Source organism: Parasteatoda tepidariorum, chromosome 10 (genome assembly GCF_982258835.1).
Source record: "Parasteatoda tepidariorum strain Cologne lab strain chromosome 10, Ptep-v5.0, whole genome shotgun sequence".
In the NCBI taxonomy this organism is placed as follows: Eukaryota; Metazoa; Arthropoda; class Arachnida; order Araneae; family Theridiidae; genus Parasteatoda; species Parasteatoda tepidariorum.
Genome location: NC_141764.1, coordinates 1,103,812 through 1,120,373, shown reverse-complemented (window position 1 = coordinate 1,120,373; position 16,562 = coordinate 1,103,812). Strand labels below are relative to the sequence as shown.

The 16,562-nt window shown below is 31.7% G+C and overlaps 1 protein-coding gene across 2 annotated transcripts in view; it reads left to right on the top strand.

Moving 5' to 3' along the window:
• The window catches only part of LOC107440862 (uncharacterized), a 30,438-nt gene extending 20,621 nt beyond the window's left edge, over positions 1-9,817 (top strand). Inside the window, exons 3-5 of one of the 2 annotated variants that reach the window (XM_016053926.5) lie at positions 2,073-2,415; positions 4,727-4,929; positions 9,076-9,817. In XM_016053926.5, coding sequence (XP_015909412.1) covers positions 2,073-2,415; positions 4,727-4,929; positions 9,076-9,606 — 1,077 coding nt within the window. In that variant the 3' untranslated portion in view covers positions 9,607-9,817. Of the gene's footprint in view, positions 1-2,069; positions 2,416-4,726; positions 4,930-9,075 lie in introns of both variants that reach the window. The other variant, XM_016053925.5, reaches the window with a different exon arrangement.
• The last annotated feature ends 6,745 nt before the right edge of the window (positions 9,818-16,562 follow it).

The window sequence follows — 16,562 nt, the reverse complement described above, 5'->3', positions numbered from 1 at the left end:
ATTTCATATATATATATATATATATATATATATATATATATATATATATATATATATATATATATATATATATATTATATATGTTCATATATATATATATATATATATATATATATATATATATATATATATATATATATATATATATATATATATATATATATATATTTCATATATATATATATATATATATATATATATATATTTCATATATATATATATATATATATATATATATATTTCATATATATATATATATATATATATATATATATATTTCATATATATATATATATATATATATATATATATATTTCATATATATATATATATATATATATATATATATATTTCATATATATATATATATATATATATATATATATATATATTTCATATATATATATATATATATATATATTAATGGGCTTAGCAAAAGTTGAAATACCCTAAGAATATTTTTTGTAATAGAATATTTATTCAGTAACTATATTTTTTCATAGATTAAGGTAAAATATACTGTTTTTTAACGGAGTAGAAATAATTTGTTTTTTACTCAGTGACATCATCTCAATATTTTTACCTGAACCCCATAAATTTCACGGAGAAAAAAGAGTTCAAATTTTCCATTTTTATTTATTTTTCTTACTTGGAAGTATAGTTTAAAAACATTTAATTCTTGTACTAAAGAAGACTTCTTTAAATAAGAGAAATCAACTGTTTTTTTTTTTTTTTAAAAAATACGTTTTATCAATTTATCATACTTTCTGATTCTCCTTTGAATCTTAACTCTGAATAATTCTCTCTTTAACTCATGGATCATAAAAAGATTAAGTTGAATAATTGAAAGCAGAAAATGTCGTTTTCCAAACATTATGGACAATATTAAGGATTGGAGAGGAATGCAGAATTTGAAAGTTTTCTTTTTTATTACTTCAGTCACATAATATAATAAATACTCCGAAACATAAATTATACTTAATGTTTAACATTCTTAATGTTTAAATGCAACATGATTTGAATGATATGCTGCTGTTGTTGTTGTCATCAGCTATTAAGGCGGAGGGGCTGCGATTGTTCTTGCTCTCCAGTGTCGCCATCTACAGTCCCTATCCAAATTATTGGAGGCACTGTAAGATTCTATGTAAAATCTTAATCGTCCCGCAGTGGACTGATCGTTAAAACGCGGTTCTCAGCAGATCACCGAAGTCAAGCATCACTGGCTGCGGTCAGTGTGCGGGTGGGTGACCCACTTGGATCAGTCTGCGTAGGGACCGAGGGTGTGCGGTATTGGTCCTCGTTAAACTGTTCTACCGTTCGCGTGCAGATCGTTGGGCTACCGAAGCGGGGATGCCATCCCCTCTGCAGAGGATGAAAATTGTGATGGCATGTCTTCGGATCATCCTCAGGGATGTTTCCCAGACTGTCGCCAATAGCCCATTGTGCAGCTCGAGTGCGACGTAAATGAACTACAACAACATAAAATCTTAATTATCAAATGATACTAAACAGCTTTATTGTTTTTAATGCGACTGAAACCGGTTTGCACTTGTTTACGTTCATGTATCAATGGGTTAAATGAGACAATATATGATATAAATTCACCAACTGGAAAAATTAGACGATATATTATATAAAATCTTTATTATATCAGGTATTATCTTAGTATATTATAATATTTAGACCTATATAAGATTAGACACACTGTAGTTTTTTTAATAATGACATGTTTTGCACGAGTTTATATATATAATACTTTTATATTTAAACACACATGAAATAGGTTTTTGTTCAGAAGATTTTTTATATACGTCCTATTTGTATTTATTTTTAACGTATTGTATTTAAATGTTAACCCATTGATACACGAACGTAAACAAGTGAAAACCGGTTTCAGCCGCGTCAAAGCAATACAGCTGTATAGTATCCCCTGATAATTAAAATTTTACATAGAATCTCATATTGCGTCGAATAGGTGCCTGATAATATTTTTGATATTTTTGAAATAAAAAGCAGTAAAAATATCGGGTAATTGTGCTAAATAATAAGTCAATTTTATTTATATTCAGCAGGACAGTTATTTGAGAAATGGAAAGCATCCCGATTGGTTTGGCAAGCGTAAAGATGAATTGGGATTCGGTGCGAAGTTGCCCATCGGAGCTTCGATGAACAAACATGAACTTGGGCCGGATATCGTGCCGGATGACAGAGAGTTGATTACAGCTCCCAGTCCCGGATCCGTGGAAGTGTTGCCAGCTCCACCTGAAGCAACATCAACGGACAAAGATCCACTGTACGTCGTGCATTATGTGCCAGAGGACAAACCGAAGGAAGAGTTTCTCGATCCCAGGAAGCCGCACCCTGACTCCGTGAATGTTCTGCAGAAAATTTTGTCTGACAGCAAAGGAAAAAGCGGTAATTATTTGTGGCAATAAATTTTTTTTAAAGATTTATTTTTAAACTTATATTTATCACTGTTAATTAACGTTTTCCTTGAATTATCCCGACTTAACTCGGGTTTGTATATATTGCAAATATTTACTATCCCAAGTAAACTCGGGCATAGCAGAGTTCGTCAATAGAAATGTTTATTAATGAAATAAAAAAAATATGTTGATTTTTTGCTTTTTTTTCTTAAAAAAAATTGGTAAGGAAACAGTTAAAAAAATTAAGTTTTTTCTCAATTATACTCTTACTTTTATCTTAACCGTCGTTGAACAGCCGACCCAATTTTATGGGCTTACGGATACTCATGTTCAACTCCGTAGCCCTGTCATTTCGAACCTAATCCAGAAGACAAGGGAACTCCTGGATCGAGTATTGAGAGAAATTTGCCTTCGTGGAGGACTCTTTGATGGAGCTAACACACAGTTGCGTCACAGGGAAAGGAAGATCACGAGAACCAACTACGGTTACCCTTACGGCAAAGGGATTCTAACCCATGATCCACTGCGGATATTTCACGTCAGTACTGTGGTCGCTGCAAGTCGGCTGCGCAATTTGTATCGACTGGGATTCGAAACCGGTTCACCTCATTGGAAGGCGAACGCTCTATCCCCTCAGCCAGCGCGGCTACAAAAAAAGTTATGCCTCTGTACTGTTTTGTCTCTATTAAAACAAGACTTCAACTCTCAAATGACTGCCATGTGGAAAGTTTTGTTAGGCAAAACTTCTGTTCAATTTCTCTAGATCTTTAAAGTTTTGAAAAAACAATTATCAGTCTAATAAGTTTTCCAGTGCCTATAAAACATAGTTACCGTCTATTAATCTCACTGGTAGACGGATCATTGGATAGTCCTCTTTCCGCCAGGCTAATCACGGGAGATTTTCGTGGTTTTCCTTTCCGTGTAACGCTTGTGTGCGTTAGTTCAATCATAAAGTCCACCACGAAGGTACATTTGCCCGATTACTTGATCCAGGAGTTCCTTTGTCTTTTGGATCGCGTTCAAAATGACAATGCTACGGAGTTGAACGTTGGTAGTTGTAAACTCGAAATTGGGTGGGTTGTTCAACGACAGTTGCGAAATAAAATAAAATACAAATCCTTTTAGATAAACATTTCGCAGACATAAAGATCGTACTTACCTTAAGAAAACTTATCAAAAATGAAAACAAAAAATATACGCAATAAAGGTGGCAAATAATATTTAAGTTAGAAAAAAAAGACAAATATACTATAGCCACCTGACTCATTACAGTCGGGGAAAGTGATTGTAATAAACACTAAAGCATGTTTCATTTGAGTTTGATAATCCTCGTTCAACTGTTTTTCTGTTGCCTTCCATTTAAAAGATGTCATTTATTATGTTGACACTGTAATTCTGCGCTACGGACAGATTAACATAGCGTGTCTGCTCTTTCTCCCAGTTAAGTATTAATTTCGATTCCTACTTGTATGCTTTTTTTTCTTAAAGTTTTAATAAGTATTCTGAAAATAATGTTAGAAGAAATATCTTATATTATTAGATCAAATTATGAGCTTTTTGTTTTGGGAGCTCTGCTTTTTTTTTATTGAACATATTTTAATATTATTTTCGCACAATACGCCACCCCACTGTTAAAATTTTCATTCTAAAATTATGGTAAAATAACTGGCAGCTCTCTGACCATCCGATACACCGTAAAGTTTACGGTGAAGAGCATTTTTTTTTCCTTTATGGTTTTGAAACCATTTACAAAAAAAATGGTTATAAAACCATGAACACAAAACTATACGGTTTTTTAACCATTTACAACTAGCATTTTTCAAAAACATAAGAAAAAAAATTAATTATTTATCTAGACATAAGAGCTCGTCGTTTCGTAAGGTAATGGGCATTGGAGAGTGCCGGACACTGGAAATTCTTCATGTGTTGAAGGGAATGGAGAAAACTTTGTGGTGTCTACACTAGGAATCGAACTCCAGTTCTGCCGGTTACGAAATTGTCAGCTAAGCCAGCTCGGCTATGATATGTACGCAGTTGCGAAGAACTAAGTAGCTTCATTAGGTGGTTCTAGTGGGTTGTTTCTGGCTGTTTAACCATATTAGGTGAAAACAGTTAATAAACAGTTTTTTTCAAACTTAACAGTTTGAGTACCATTTTATTGATGGCTATTTGACTGTTTTGATTAAATACGGTAAAATAACCATTCAATAAATTGTTATTGAACCATTTTCCCCGAGAAATTTCCAACAGCGCATATATTTGAGAAGATGTGTTAAAAGAAAGCAATACAATTTTTATAGGTAACGGGTCTCCTCAGTTTATAGTAATTGCTCCTATGCCTCCGAAAGAGGATGACGTCGATGATTATGATGATGATGATGAGGAGGAGCAAGAGGCAGTTCCCAGAAAGAAGAAAAAGAAAGGGAGAAAATCGAGAAGAAAAGATCACAAATCGGATCTGTTACTTGACCAACATACGGAGTCATCTCAGTTCAGGCATCATGTATGTATTTTGAAAGGAAAAGTATTTTGAGAATATATTCTTTCTTGTTTATGAATATTAATTTCAGAAAAATAATTAACTCTTTAGTTTATGAGCATTAATTTCAGCATAATATTTAACTGTTTAACTAAAAAAAAATATCGATTTGAACAGAATAAATAACTATGTATTTAATTTATAAATAATCATTTGTGCATAAAGATTAGTATTCTCTATTAAGAAAAATTAAATTGAGTCGAAAAATTAGTATTCTTTATTTAGAAAAATTAAATCGAGCAGAAAAATTAATATTCTTCCTTTAGAAAAATTAAATTGAGTCGAAAAATTAGTACTCTTTATTTAGAAAAATTAAATTGAGAAGAAAAATTAGTATTCTTTTCTTAGAAAAATTAAATTGAGCAGAAAAATTAGTATTCTTTAATAAGAAAAATTAAATTGAGCAGAAAAATTAGTATTCTTTATTTAGAAAAATTGAATTGGGCAGAAAAAATACATATTTAATTTATAAACATTCATTTAAGCATATCACTTAACTATTTATTAACATTATTTTGAGCAAAATAAGGAGCCATTTAATGAAGCCCTCCTATATTTTTATTATTAACAAGCTTTTAAAAAAGGGAAGAGTGGGTCACATTTTTCCAACTTTTTTAAAACCTGCTTTTAATCTTTTGAATTTGATTGAGTTTAAATTTAATCGAGTTTACATTCAATTGCTAAAAGCATCCGAATGTTTTCGAAGTCTTCTATGATCTGTTTATAAAAAAACTTAACTACTTAAACTTTTTTTAAAAAAAATTAAGTGATTTTCAATTTTGGATTGGTTTGATAGTCAACTTCTCACTTAAGTTCAACTGAAAAGATCCGAATTCTATGTAATGTCAGAGATTAAAAGAAAATATTCGTTCGTTTATGTTAGTTTAAGTTCAATCTGATTTGATATTAGCTTTTTATAAAAATGAAAAATATTAAAAAAAAAACCTGCAAACTTTGAAATACCATATTTTTCACCTTTTTCTATAAAAATTTTTCAACGAAATCAAATATATATATTTATATTTTAAGAAAATATTTAAAAGAATTTTGCACAGTTATCGGAATTTTCTATAGTTTTATTTTACAGTTTCTGAGACAAATCTTTGCGGAAAAAAGAAGAAAAAAAAATATTTGGCGGACATGAAAAAAAAATTTCCTAGTCGTAAAAATACTTTTAGTTGAATATGGGAAGAAGAGAAACTAAATCATTTCTCGCTTTCTTAGAGAAATTATATTTTTTTCACCGCTTGGCAGAATTTTTTTTTCCAATGAAAGATATTGAAGTATTTTCTGTTATTATTTTCCATTTATGAGTTTCGTTCAATAAGAAATTAAATATCAATGCAGTAAAAAATGTCAGACCATTGAAGACTTAAATGATTTTTTGACTGCCAATTTTCAGAATGCAGAAAAAAAATTAGTTAAAATTCAAGGTTTCATACGAAATTATACCTCTAATAGAAGATAAGGTGGATAAATATTATTTAAAACAGTTTTCTTAATTTCATGGAATATGACATCAAGGAATTTTAAAAAAAAAACATTCAAATTTTATACAAAAGCTAAATTTTTCGACAAAATTTAAACGTCACTTGCTACATGTTCTTAAAAACAATTGAAAAAAGATTTGGATTAAAAAAACTGATATTGGAAAAATAGGTTAATTATTACATGAAAATTGGTTACTTATTTGTATACAATTTTTGTTCTGAACGATTTTAACTTCGATTTTAACGAACGATTTTAATTTAAAGCGATTTAAAATAGTGACGAAAAATAAAATGTTTTCTATATAATAAGGAAAATAATTTCCACTTTTTATTTAAATACTAAATTACAATTAATTACAATTTTTTGTAAGAAGTAAAGAAGCTTTTTTGGTTTCGCTAGTTTCAAACTTATATTGGACTCGTTCAATATCCTATGTTAATAACTTATATTACATTTTTTCGAAAAGTAATTTTAATTTCAATTTTAGATTCAACACCTCATAATAAACTGCAGACATAATAAAAATTTTCGTTTAAAAAATACTATGCAGGTATAATATGCAGGCACAAAGAACGTTTGCAGAAAATGAGTATAGGTTTTGTAAAATTAGTATGTACTGTTTTGAGTGGAATTAGTAGTCCTTGGCCATATTATTTGAAGCGCTACGAGATTCTATGTAAAATCTTAAGTATCAGTTGATACACTTTACAGCTTTATGGTTTTTACACGACTGAAACCGGTTTGCACTTGCTTACGTTAGTGTATCAATGGGTTAACATTGTAATGCAATACGTTAAAAATAAATACACATAGAAAGTATATGAAAAATCTTCTAAATAAAAACCCTTTACATGTGTGTTTAAATATTAAAAGTATTGCCTATAAACTCGTGCAAAACATATCATTATTACAACACCACAGTGCGCCTAATAATTTGGTCTAATTTGATATAATATACTAATATAATAAATATTCTATATTTATGTAATATATCGTCTAATGTATCCAATCGTCGAATTTATATTATCTATCGTCTCATTTAACCCATTGATACTCTAACGTAAGCAAGTGCAAACCGGTTTCAGTCGTGTAAAAACGATAAAGCTGTAAAGTGTATCAACTGATACTTAAGATTTTACATAGAATCTTATAATATGTCTAATAAAATGGCCAGGGAATGCAAATAAGTTATCATTAACGTTTGTTTAACTAAGTAATAAATATTTATGGGAAATAAATTTTCTTACTGTAATTATTTGAAAACTGTGTGGCAAGCAAAAAGTAGATTATTTTAAAACTAAAAGGATGTCTTACTAAATGCTTAACTAATTTATCTTATTCCTGTTTAATTATATTTATATTTAAATTTACAAGCATATTTTTAGTTCATTACTTCTGTTCATTTACACATTTTTTTACATATTCTAATGCATTTAACAAACATGAAGTAATATTTAAGAGCCTTAAAGCAATTTCTCTGAATTTTGAAGTCTGATCGTTAACACGTTGGATGTCATGAAACTCCCATCTAACGTCTCAGTTATGCTATTTTTCGTCACTGAGGCTTCTAATCCGTTAAATAATTTAAAAAGCAAATGACCAGAGCAGTCAGTTTGACCGCAAATCAACTTTGAGTCCTAAAATAACTACACCAGTTTATTTGACCTTTGTGATATTTCCTAACTTTCTGCGATCTTCAAAAATCCTAAAAGCAAAATTTTTTTATAAAAATATGGGATGAGTGCATAAAATGAAGATTCACCCTAGAACGACCCTCTAGGGAATACCCTAGAACGGGAAACAACAAGTAACAAATGTCAACAATGCTTGATGACGCAAAACAAAACATTTCATCATGCTTACTTCTGGAAAATGTTACGGAATTTTCGGTAATATCTTTTATTCCATATCATGCGAAAGTGTCTACAACGGTATGTAATAGTCTTATGATATCATTATTTTTCTCTAAAATAATTTTTTGTTATATATTAAAAATAATGCCTTTGAAAATACTGCAGAATGTTAAAGTTATTTAAAAAAATTTTTTTCTAATTTTTTACAGTCTCTGGTCAAATTATCAGACGCACTCTAAGATTCTGTGTAAAATCTTGATTATCAGGTGATACTCTATACAGCCTGATTGTTTTTACGTGACTGTTTGCACTTGTTTACGTTAGTATATCAATGGGTTAAAATAGACGATATATAACATAAATTCGACGATTAGACGATATATTATATAAATATAGAATATTTATTATATCAGGTATTATATTAGTATATTATAATAATTAGATGAAATTATTGAAGGCACTGTAGCTTTTTAATAGTTACATGTCTTTGCACGAGTTTATATGACATACTTTTATATTTAAACATACATGTAATGGGGTTTTATTCGGGTGATTTTTCATATATACTTTCTATTCGTATTTATTTTTAACCTGTTACATGCCAATGTTAACTCATTGATACACGAACATAAGCAAGTGCAAACAGATGCGTAAAAACAATGAAGCTGTGTAGTGTCACCTAATAATTAAGATTATACATAGAATCTTATAGTGCGTCTAATAATTTGTTCTGGGACCGTACTTACATGTTTTTATCGTTACTTAGGTTGAGCCCGCACACCGTAAATATGAATCAACAGAGTCTCAAGAACAGCACGAGCCTCCACGTCACCATCATGAACCCCCTCATCACCACCAAACTACAGATCATTATCAACAAGATCCATCTCATAAACACCAACAACCAGCCTCTCATCATCATCAAGCACCCCCGCACCACTACCGCCAACCCCCACACCGAACAAACTACGCGCACGAATCACAGCGAAACGACAACTATTATCACCATCACCATCACCAGCCCACCCCGGCACCTGCTCCTTCTGTCAGCATCACCATCATGCCTTCGTTTGGGCTACTGAGGTCAATTCTCAGGCCGAAATTCGATTTGAAGAAGAAATTATTCTTTGGAATCCAACTGGAGAACGGTATAGGATTTGGTGGACATACTGACGCTCCTCCAACAACTGCTGCTCCACCCACAACAAAGCCTCCACCTCATCACGGAGGTGGTGGCGTCCACATTGGAGGTGGAGGTGGTCACCACTCTACGGGAATGTCGTTTTATGAAGAATAGAAAATCGTGAAACATCATGTTTTGCGTCCATGATCTCATTGACTAGTCTAGTTGCCGCTTCTACTTACTTTACGAACATGTCTGCTTATAGGGTTGCTATTTTTTTAAAAGGGTGTTTGTCGTTTTGGGACATGATGGGTGAATGACAAAATATTTTGTTTGTTTTTTAATGTAAATAGCATTTCTATAATTAAATTATTTTTGATTTTTATTTGGAGTATCAAAGTTTTTATTATAATTCTTGTTGAATTATTTCTCATGTAGTTTCATTCTCCTTTCTAAGTGAAAATGATTAGAACAGCTAAACTTATCACAAGCTACAATTTCTAAAATTGAAAAAATAAGACTCGCTCGAACAATGTAAGAACATTTTTAAAACATATCCTTCTCTATTTTTTGAACATTATGAATGAGGCATGCTGTCTCTTTTATTTGGTATGTATATATATATATATATATATATATATATATATATATATATATATATATATATATATATATATATATATATATATATATATATATATATATATATATATATATATATATATATATATATATATTTTATTATATTATATTATATTATATTATATTTTGAAAGTTTTTAACTTAAAATAATTGTATTATGCATGTAAAACAACCTGCAGTTAATTCAGTGGAAACAGAATTTAGAAGCATTATTTAAAGCATTAAATTAAAGCTACAGGTTTTTCCCTTTTATTTGGATTTTTATTAATAGCATATTAAAATATAGACGACGGTGGCTCAGTGGTAGCGCTTCGCGCTCCCGTGCTACAGGTCCTGGTTTCGATCCTCGGCCTCGGGTTGACTCAGCCTTTCATCCCTTCAGTGGGTCGATAAATGAATATCAATCATGCTTGGGAACTAAACATTGGGGGTTTCGCGTTCGGCTGACCACCTAACCGGAACATCTGCTTCTGCACCCCAGAGCCCAAGGTCAGGAAAACTGAGATGGGCACAGTAGGCCTTGGCCCTCCATGGGCTGTTGTGCCACTGAGTTTATTTTATTTTATATTAAAATATAAGCAGTTTCTTTCATTTTAGATGACAAAATAAAGTAAAATAGCTAAAATAATATACATATTTTGAATTTTTAAGAGTCGTTTAAAAATTGAAAGACATACCATTCTAAAAATAAAACATGCAAGAATGATCACGGAGAAATACATACTTTAAGTTGCAACATAACATTCATTTATGAAATCTCTCTCTAATTTAAATAAAATCAATTTTTTAAAACATTTGATAGGTAGGTACCTTATTTACGTCTCACTAGAGCTGCACAATGGGCTATTGGCGACGGTCCGGGAAACATCCCTGAGGATGATCCGAAGACATGCTATTGCAATTTTGATCCTCTACAGAAGGGTGGGTTCCCCTGCTTGGGTAGCCCGATGGCCTGCACGTGGAGTCGACCACTTTACAGTAGAACAGTTTAATTTTCTTTGATGGACAGATACCGCCCACCCTCGGACCCTTCGTAGACTAATCCAAGTAACAGTTGATAGAGAAATGATGAATACATTTTCATTTGTTAATACATAGACGCAATGTTATTTTAATGATTATTTGAGATTCCGAACTATCTACTTCATTAATATTCCATTATTATTCAATATATCAAAGAAATCAATTTCCATTTTTTTTCTACAATTCAAACAATAATGATCGAAAAATAAATGCTCGACATTTCTTTGCTTTCATAACACTTTTCGATTGACATTGAATAGAAAAGTTGTGGAGGAAATGATTCAAACCACCATTTCTTTTCTGATGTCTGCGCTCAATAAACTTGAAGCATCTTGAAGAAAAAGAGTTACACATAGGTATAACCCATGGTCAAAAAGATGGGTGAAGTATCGTTTTTATTATTGAGAAAGTGGATACTGCACCCTCGTGGGGAGTCTCATGTATGCTTTAGAAAAGATTCAATAAGTTCATCAATCACATATTTTTTTGTTAGATAACATTCTCTTTTCATTCTGTTGGCGAAGAAGAGGTGATTTACTTTTTAGTTAAAAACACGTAACATACTTCTTCATTTCATGAGGGAAACTTCGCAAATGTACGTTAACTCCCTAACATGCAGCCCCTGGCGCACTAAAGATTCTGTGCAAAATCTTAATTATACTGTTATATTTTACAGCATTGTTGTTCTTACACGACTGAAACCGGTTTGCACTCCTGTATCAATGGGTTAACATTGTAATGCAATACGTTCAAAATAAATACAAATAGGAAGTATATAAAAATAGCTCTTGAATAATAACCCATTACATTTATGTTCAAATTATTGCCTATGAACTCGTGCAAAACATGTGATTATTATAAAACTATAGTGCATCTAATCATTTGATCGATCTATTATAATATACTCATATAATACCTGATATAATAAATATTCTATATTTATATAATATATCGTTTAATTTATTCAATCACCGAATTTATATTATATATCGTCTTATTTAACCCATTGATACTCGGATGTAAACAAGTGCAAACCGGTTTCAGTCGGGTAAAAAGCTGTATAGTATTGCATGATAATTAAGATTATGCATGGAATCTTAAGTGCGTCTAATAATTTGGTCAGAGACTGTAAAATTTTAAATAATTGTGTATGAGCACTCTTAATGCGCATGCGTCAATTCTCGTGAAAAATGCATGGCCCGTGAAAAAATATCAAACTTACGTAAGAGAAAATAAGAGATTTCGCAAAAATCCGTATGTTAAAAGAGCTATTATGTTAACTTTGACAAAAAAAATCAAAGCAAACATTTACAATGGACGTATGTCTTCGCTTAAACAATTTTTGTAATATCACACGATTCATTTCTAAATTTCATCAATATATTTCGTCAAATTCACATTCGATGTTCATGTTTTAAGTTCGAAAGTTATCTTAAAGAGAAACCAACATTTAACAGCTATATACAGCGCGCTTGTAGACTTGTCTTTGTAGCGTTAATCACACCAACTAAACATAAAGATATGTAGCATTAAAAAATAACTTTAGCATGCGTAGTTACTTCAAATCTTACTTACGGGAGCTTAGTGAAGCTTACGTAAAAGTGCGAAATCTTCCTATTTTCATTTTGACGTTGCTGTTCTTTTGATGTATGTTACTGTAGTGTGTCTACCACTACAAATTTACAATTCACTAGTATATAAGACATGCTTACTCGATTCTACAGTGGGATACCTTTTCATAGACAAAGGTTGACAGGGTGGTTAGTACTCTCTCCACATTGGTGACCCGGACGTGGTGTGAACTTGCCTACTTTGATCAAAACTCCCACTTCGATATGAACTAGCCTATCTCAACAGTAACGCCCTTTTCGATCTGAACACGTCTACTTCGACGGATGGTCCACGTTGAACAGTTGACTAGCTACACGTGACTGCGACATTACTCACCTCTTCGCGCTGTTGCCACTCAGTCTCGATCACACACAACGTACAATGTGTTTTATCAACTTCTAAAGGCAACACAGGAGCGAGGAAGACCGTGAACTTAATACAGCTCTCACGATCAGCACTCAAAGAGTACGGTGATCTTAGCACAGCTCACCCGGCTTCTCACAAAACAGCAATGAATCAACTAGTGGTACCCATTCATCGAATTCTATTGCAGGTAAAATTCTGGTGGGGGAGTATTGTAGTGTGTCTACCACTATAAAATTACAATTCCCTAGTATAATTACAATTCCCTAGTCCCATGTTAACTCGGTTCAATGGTATGGGTTAATTTTCCATAGATGAAAGTTTACATTGTCGATAACTACTAGCCCCACAAAGCAAAAGCTCGTAACCAACACAAAGCCATAAGCAAAAAGTAAATATATTTTGAAAAGCCGACTTACCAAATAAGTACCCAATAATCTCTGAGTAAATCCCGAAAATGGAATAGAATAATATTTTTTACAATATAGTTCCAGTATTACAGTTAAATATTTTCTATATATTTGTGTACCTCGCGTTATGACGTCTATTTTATATGAATACCTTGTATTTATGAATTATAAAAGTAAATATTTGCAATAGTGATGCGTTTTCACGATACGGCAAAAGCGTCCTCAAGTTATAAAGTTTATTTTCGATTGGACAACAGAGCTCGAGCGTCTTCTGAATTGCGTAAGAAAACTGTGAAATGGTGTTTAAAATTTAAAAAAAAAACATTGTGTTTATGTAAAAAGAAAGCTAAATTATGTATCTAATTTTTTATAATTGATATCAGGAAATTGTTGCCTAAAACATATTTAACAGAAATGTGTCTTTACGAGTTATAAACTTGAATATCATAAACTTCAAACAAAGCGAGAGTTTTTTTTTCGTAAATCAATTGAAACTTTTTTCCATATTCAGAATTAATTTTACTCCATTTAAAAAAAAATTGAAAATTTTGTAATTTAAGCTTGGCAAGATGAAATTTTTACTATTTTAGATGCAAATAATGATTGTTAAAGTCGCTTCCCTTCCGTTAGTACTACTAGTTTGAATAAAATTGCGGTGTCATGTATCGCAGAGACGCAAAAAAGTGCTGGATAAATGAAAGATTATTTCAGGACCACTATTTACATTTTTGCGAAATGCATTCATACTAGCAATAAAATGTAACGTAAATTAACAACAACAACAGCCAAGTTTTATTTGGGAGTTTCGCTGTTGGACTGTGGGACTGCACACGTGTTTTGTGCTATTGTATATACGATGGTTGCAGAATTTACATATCAATATGAGTAAAAACAAATAGCTTATTCCTTCACTGACGTTTGAAAAGTATCACTTTTGTGTTGTCCTTTGTTTTAAGAACTATCCTACAAAGACTCATATTTACCAAACATTTATTAACATTTACCAAATAAGTCTCAACAATAAACACATTACTTTTTTTCCTTTTTTTTTAAAAAAAAAGAAGAAAAAAAAAGCGAACCGCCTTTTTGAGAGATAGCTAGACGCAAATAGGTTAATGGCATATTTCTTATAAGAAAGTTACGTTCTCAAACTTAAAGTAACAATTTAAATTAATTTTCCAAATCTTATCACGACATGAAGAAACGAACATTCACGTACAATTGAAATTCTATTCCAAGAAGTAACAGTTCAGAAGTTTCTTAAATAAGGAATAATAAATTAAAACCTCCCCATTGCTAATTAAAGTGAACTAATTTAGAAGGCTGGTGGGAAGTTTACTCGCAGAACAATTACCTTTCAGATATAAAACGGAGAAAAGAAATTTTGGCGTCTTTTGATACTCATACGTATCTCAAAATTTGTTGAAACATTTCAGATAGAAGTTGAAGTTGGAGTTAATGAACGGTTAAGAGCAAAGGGATGAAGATCGAAAACAATTTAACGGGTGGCGGCAGAATCTCACTTCAAAACTAATTTTGAAAAGATCAGATGGTTACAGTTTAATGATTTTCACTCTCATTTGCATATTGGATATTATTAACTCAATAAGAACATATACTAGAGGGTATATAATTATTTTTTTGAAATTTATTGTTATTTTCATTTTATAAATTTAAAAGTGTTAGGCTACGTGCACAATGAAATTTATAATCAATCTTTGTCTAAATTTATTTTTATATCATTTATTCATTAATTCAAATGCGAGTTCTGGTCGGTAGGAAGCTGGGCCCATGTCCGAGAGTTCGTGGGTTCGAACCCCGTCGGCCGAAAATTTCCCGTGTAGTAAAAGATGACTGATACACGTTAAATCTGTCGAGTCGCAAAGTCCTCCATGTTCCAATAACAAATCAATACCTCTTTGGGTACCTACTGAATTGGAGATGGATCTATCAGTGATTCAGGTCAAAATTAAGATCTGTGGATGAATGAATGGATGTATGAATGGGTTCGCCCTATAAACGGGTGTGACGTATGGGTGTGGTAGAAGTCGAATTCTTGTCCATAGATGGCGCCACTGGATGAACAAGAACTATCGCACCCCTCTGCCTTAACATCCATACGTCAGCAACAATGGGAGTTTCTTCGTTGTTAGAGTACTCTAAAGGAATTTATTTTCCATGCATTCAGTTTTTCTAACTTTACTTTTCCTTTTTTTTTTAAATCAGTGGTTTTGTATGCGATATTATAACTACTGACCATCTGACATGCCGGACTAGAGCTGTAGTACAGTTTCGTATGAAGGGTAAAGTAAAATAACATGAAAAATTCACAAAAAAATTGCCATTGACTATCAAGGCTCAAAATTTCTATAAAATACAATAGGAATGCTATTCGGTTGTACGTTTCCTTTATAGTCCCTGACTAAATTATTAGACGCACTTTAAGATTCTATGTAAAATCTTAATTATCAGGTGATACTCTATACAGCTTTATTGTTTTTACATCGACTGTTTGCACTTGTTTACGTTCGTGTATCAATGGGTTAAATGAGACGATAAATAATATAAATTCAACGATTGGATACATGAGACGATATGTTATATAGATATAGTCAAGCATCACTGGCTGCTGTCAGTGTGCGGGTGGGTGACCCCTTGGATCAGTCTTCTGGGGACCGAGGGTGTGCGGTAAGGGTCCTCGTTAAACTGTTCAATCGTGTTCGACTTCGCGTGCAGGTCGTCTGGCTACCGAAACGGGGATGCCATCCCCTCTGCAGAGGATCAAAATTGTGATGGCATGTCTTCAGATCATACTCAGGGAAGTTTCCCAGACCGTCGCCAATGGCCCAATGTGCGGCTCTAGTGCGACATAAATGAACAACAACAACATCAGCTGGTTAAATTAGACGATATATAACATAAATTCGACGAGTGGATAAATTAAATGATATATTATATAAATATAGAATATTTATTACATAAGGTATTATATTAGTATAGTATAATAATTAGACCAAATTATGAGACACACTGTAGTTTTTTAATACCGTGACATGTTTTGAGCGAGTTTATATGTATAAT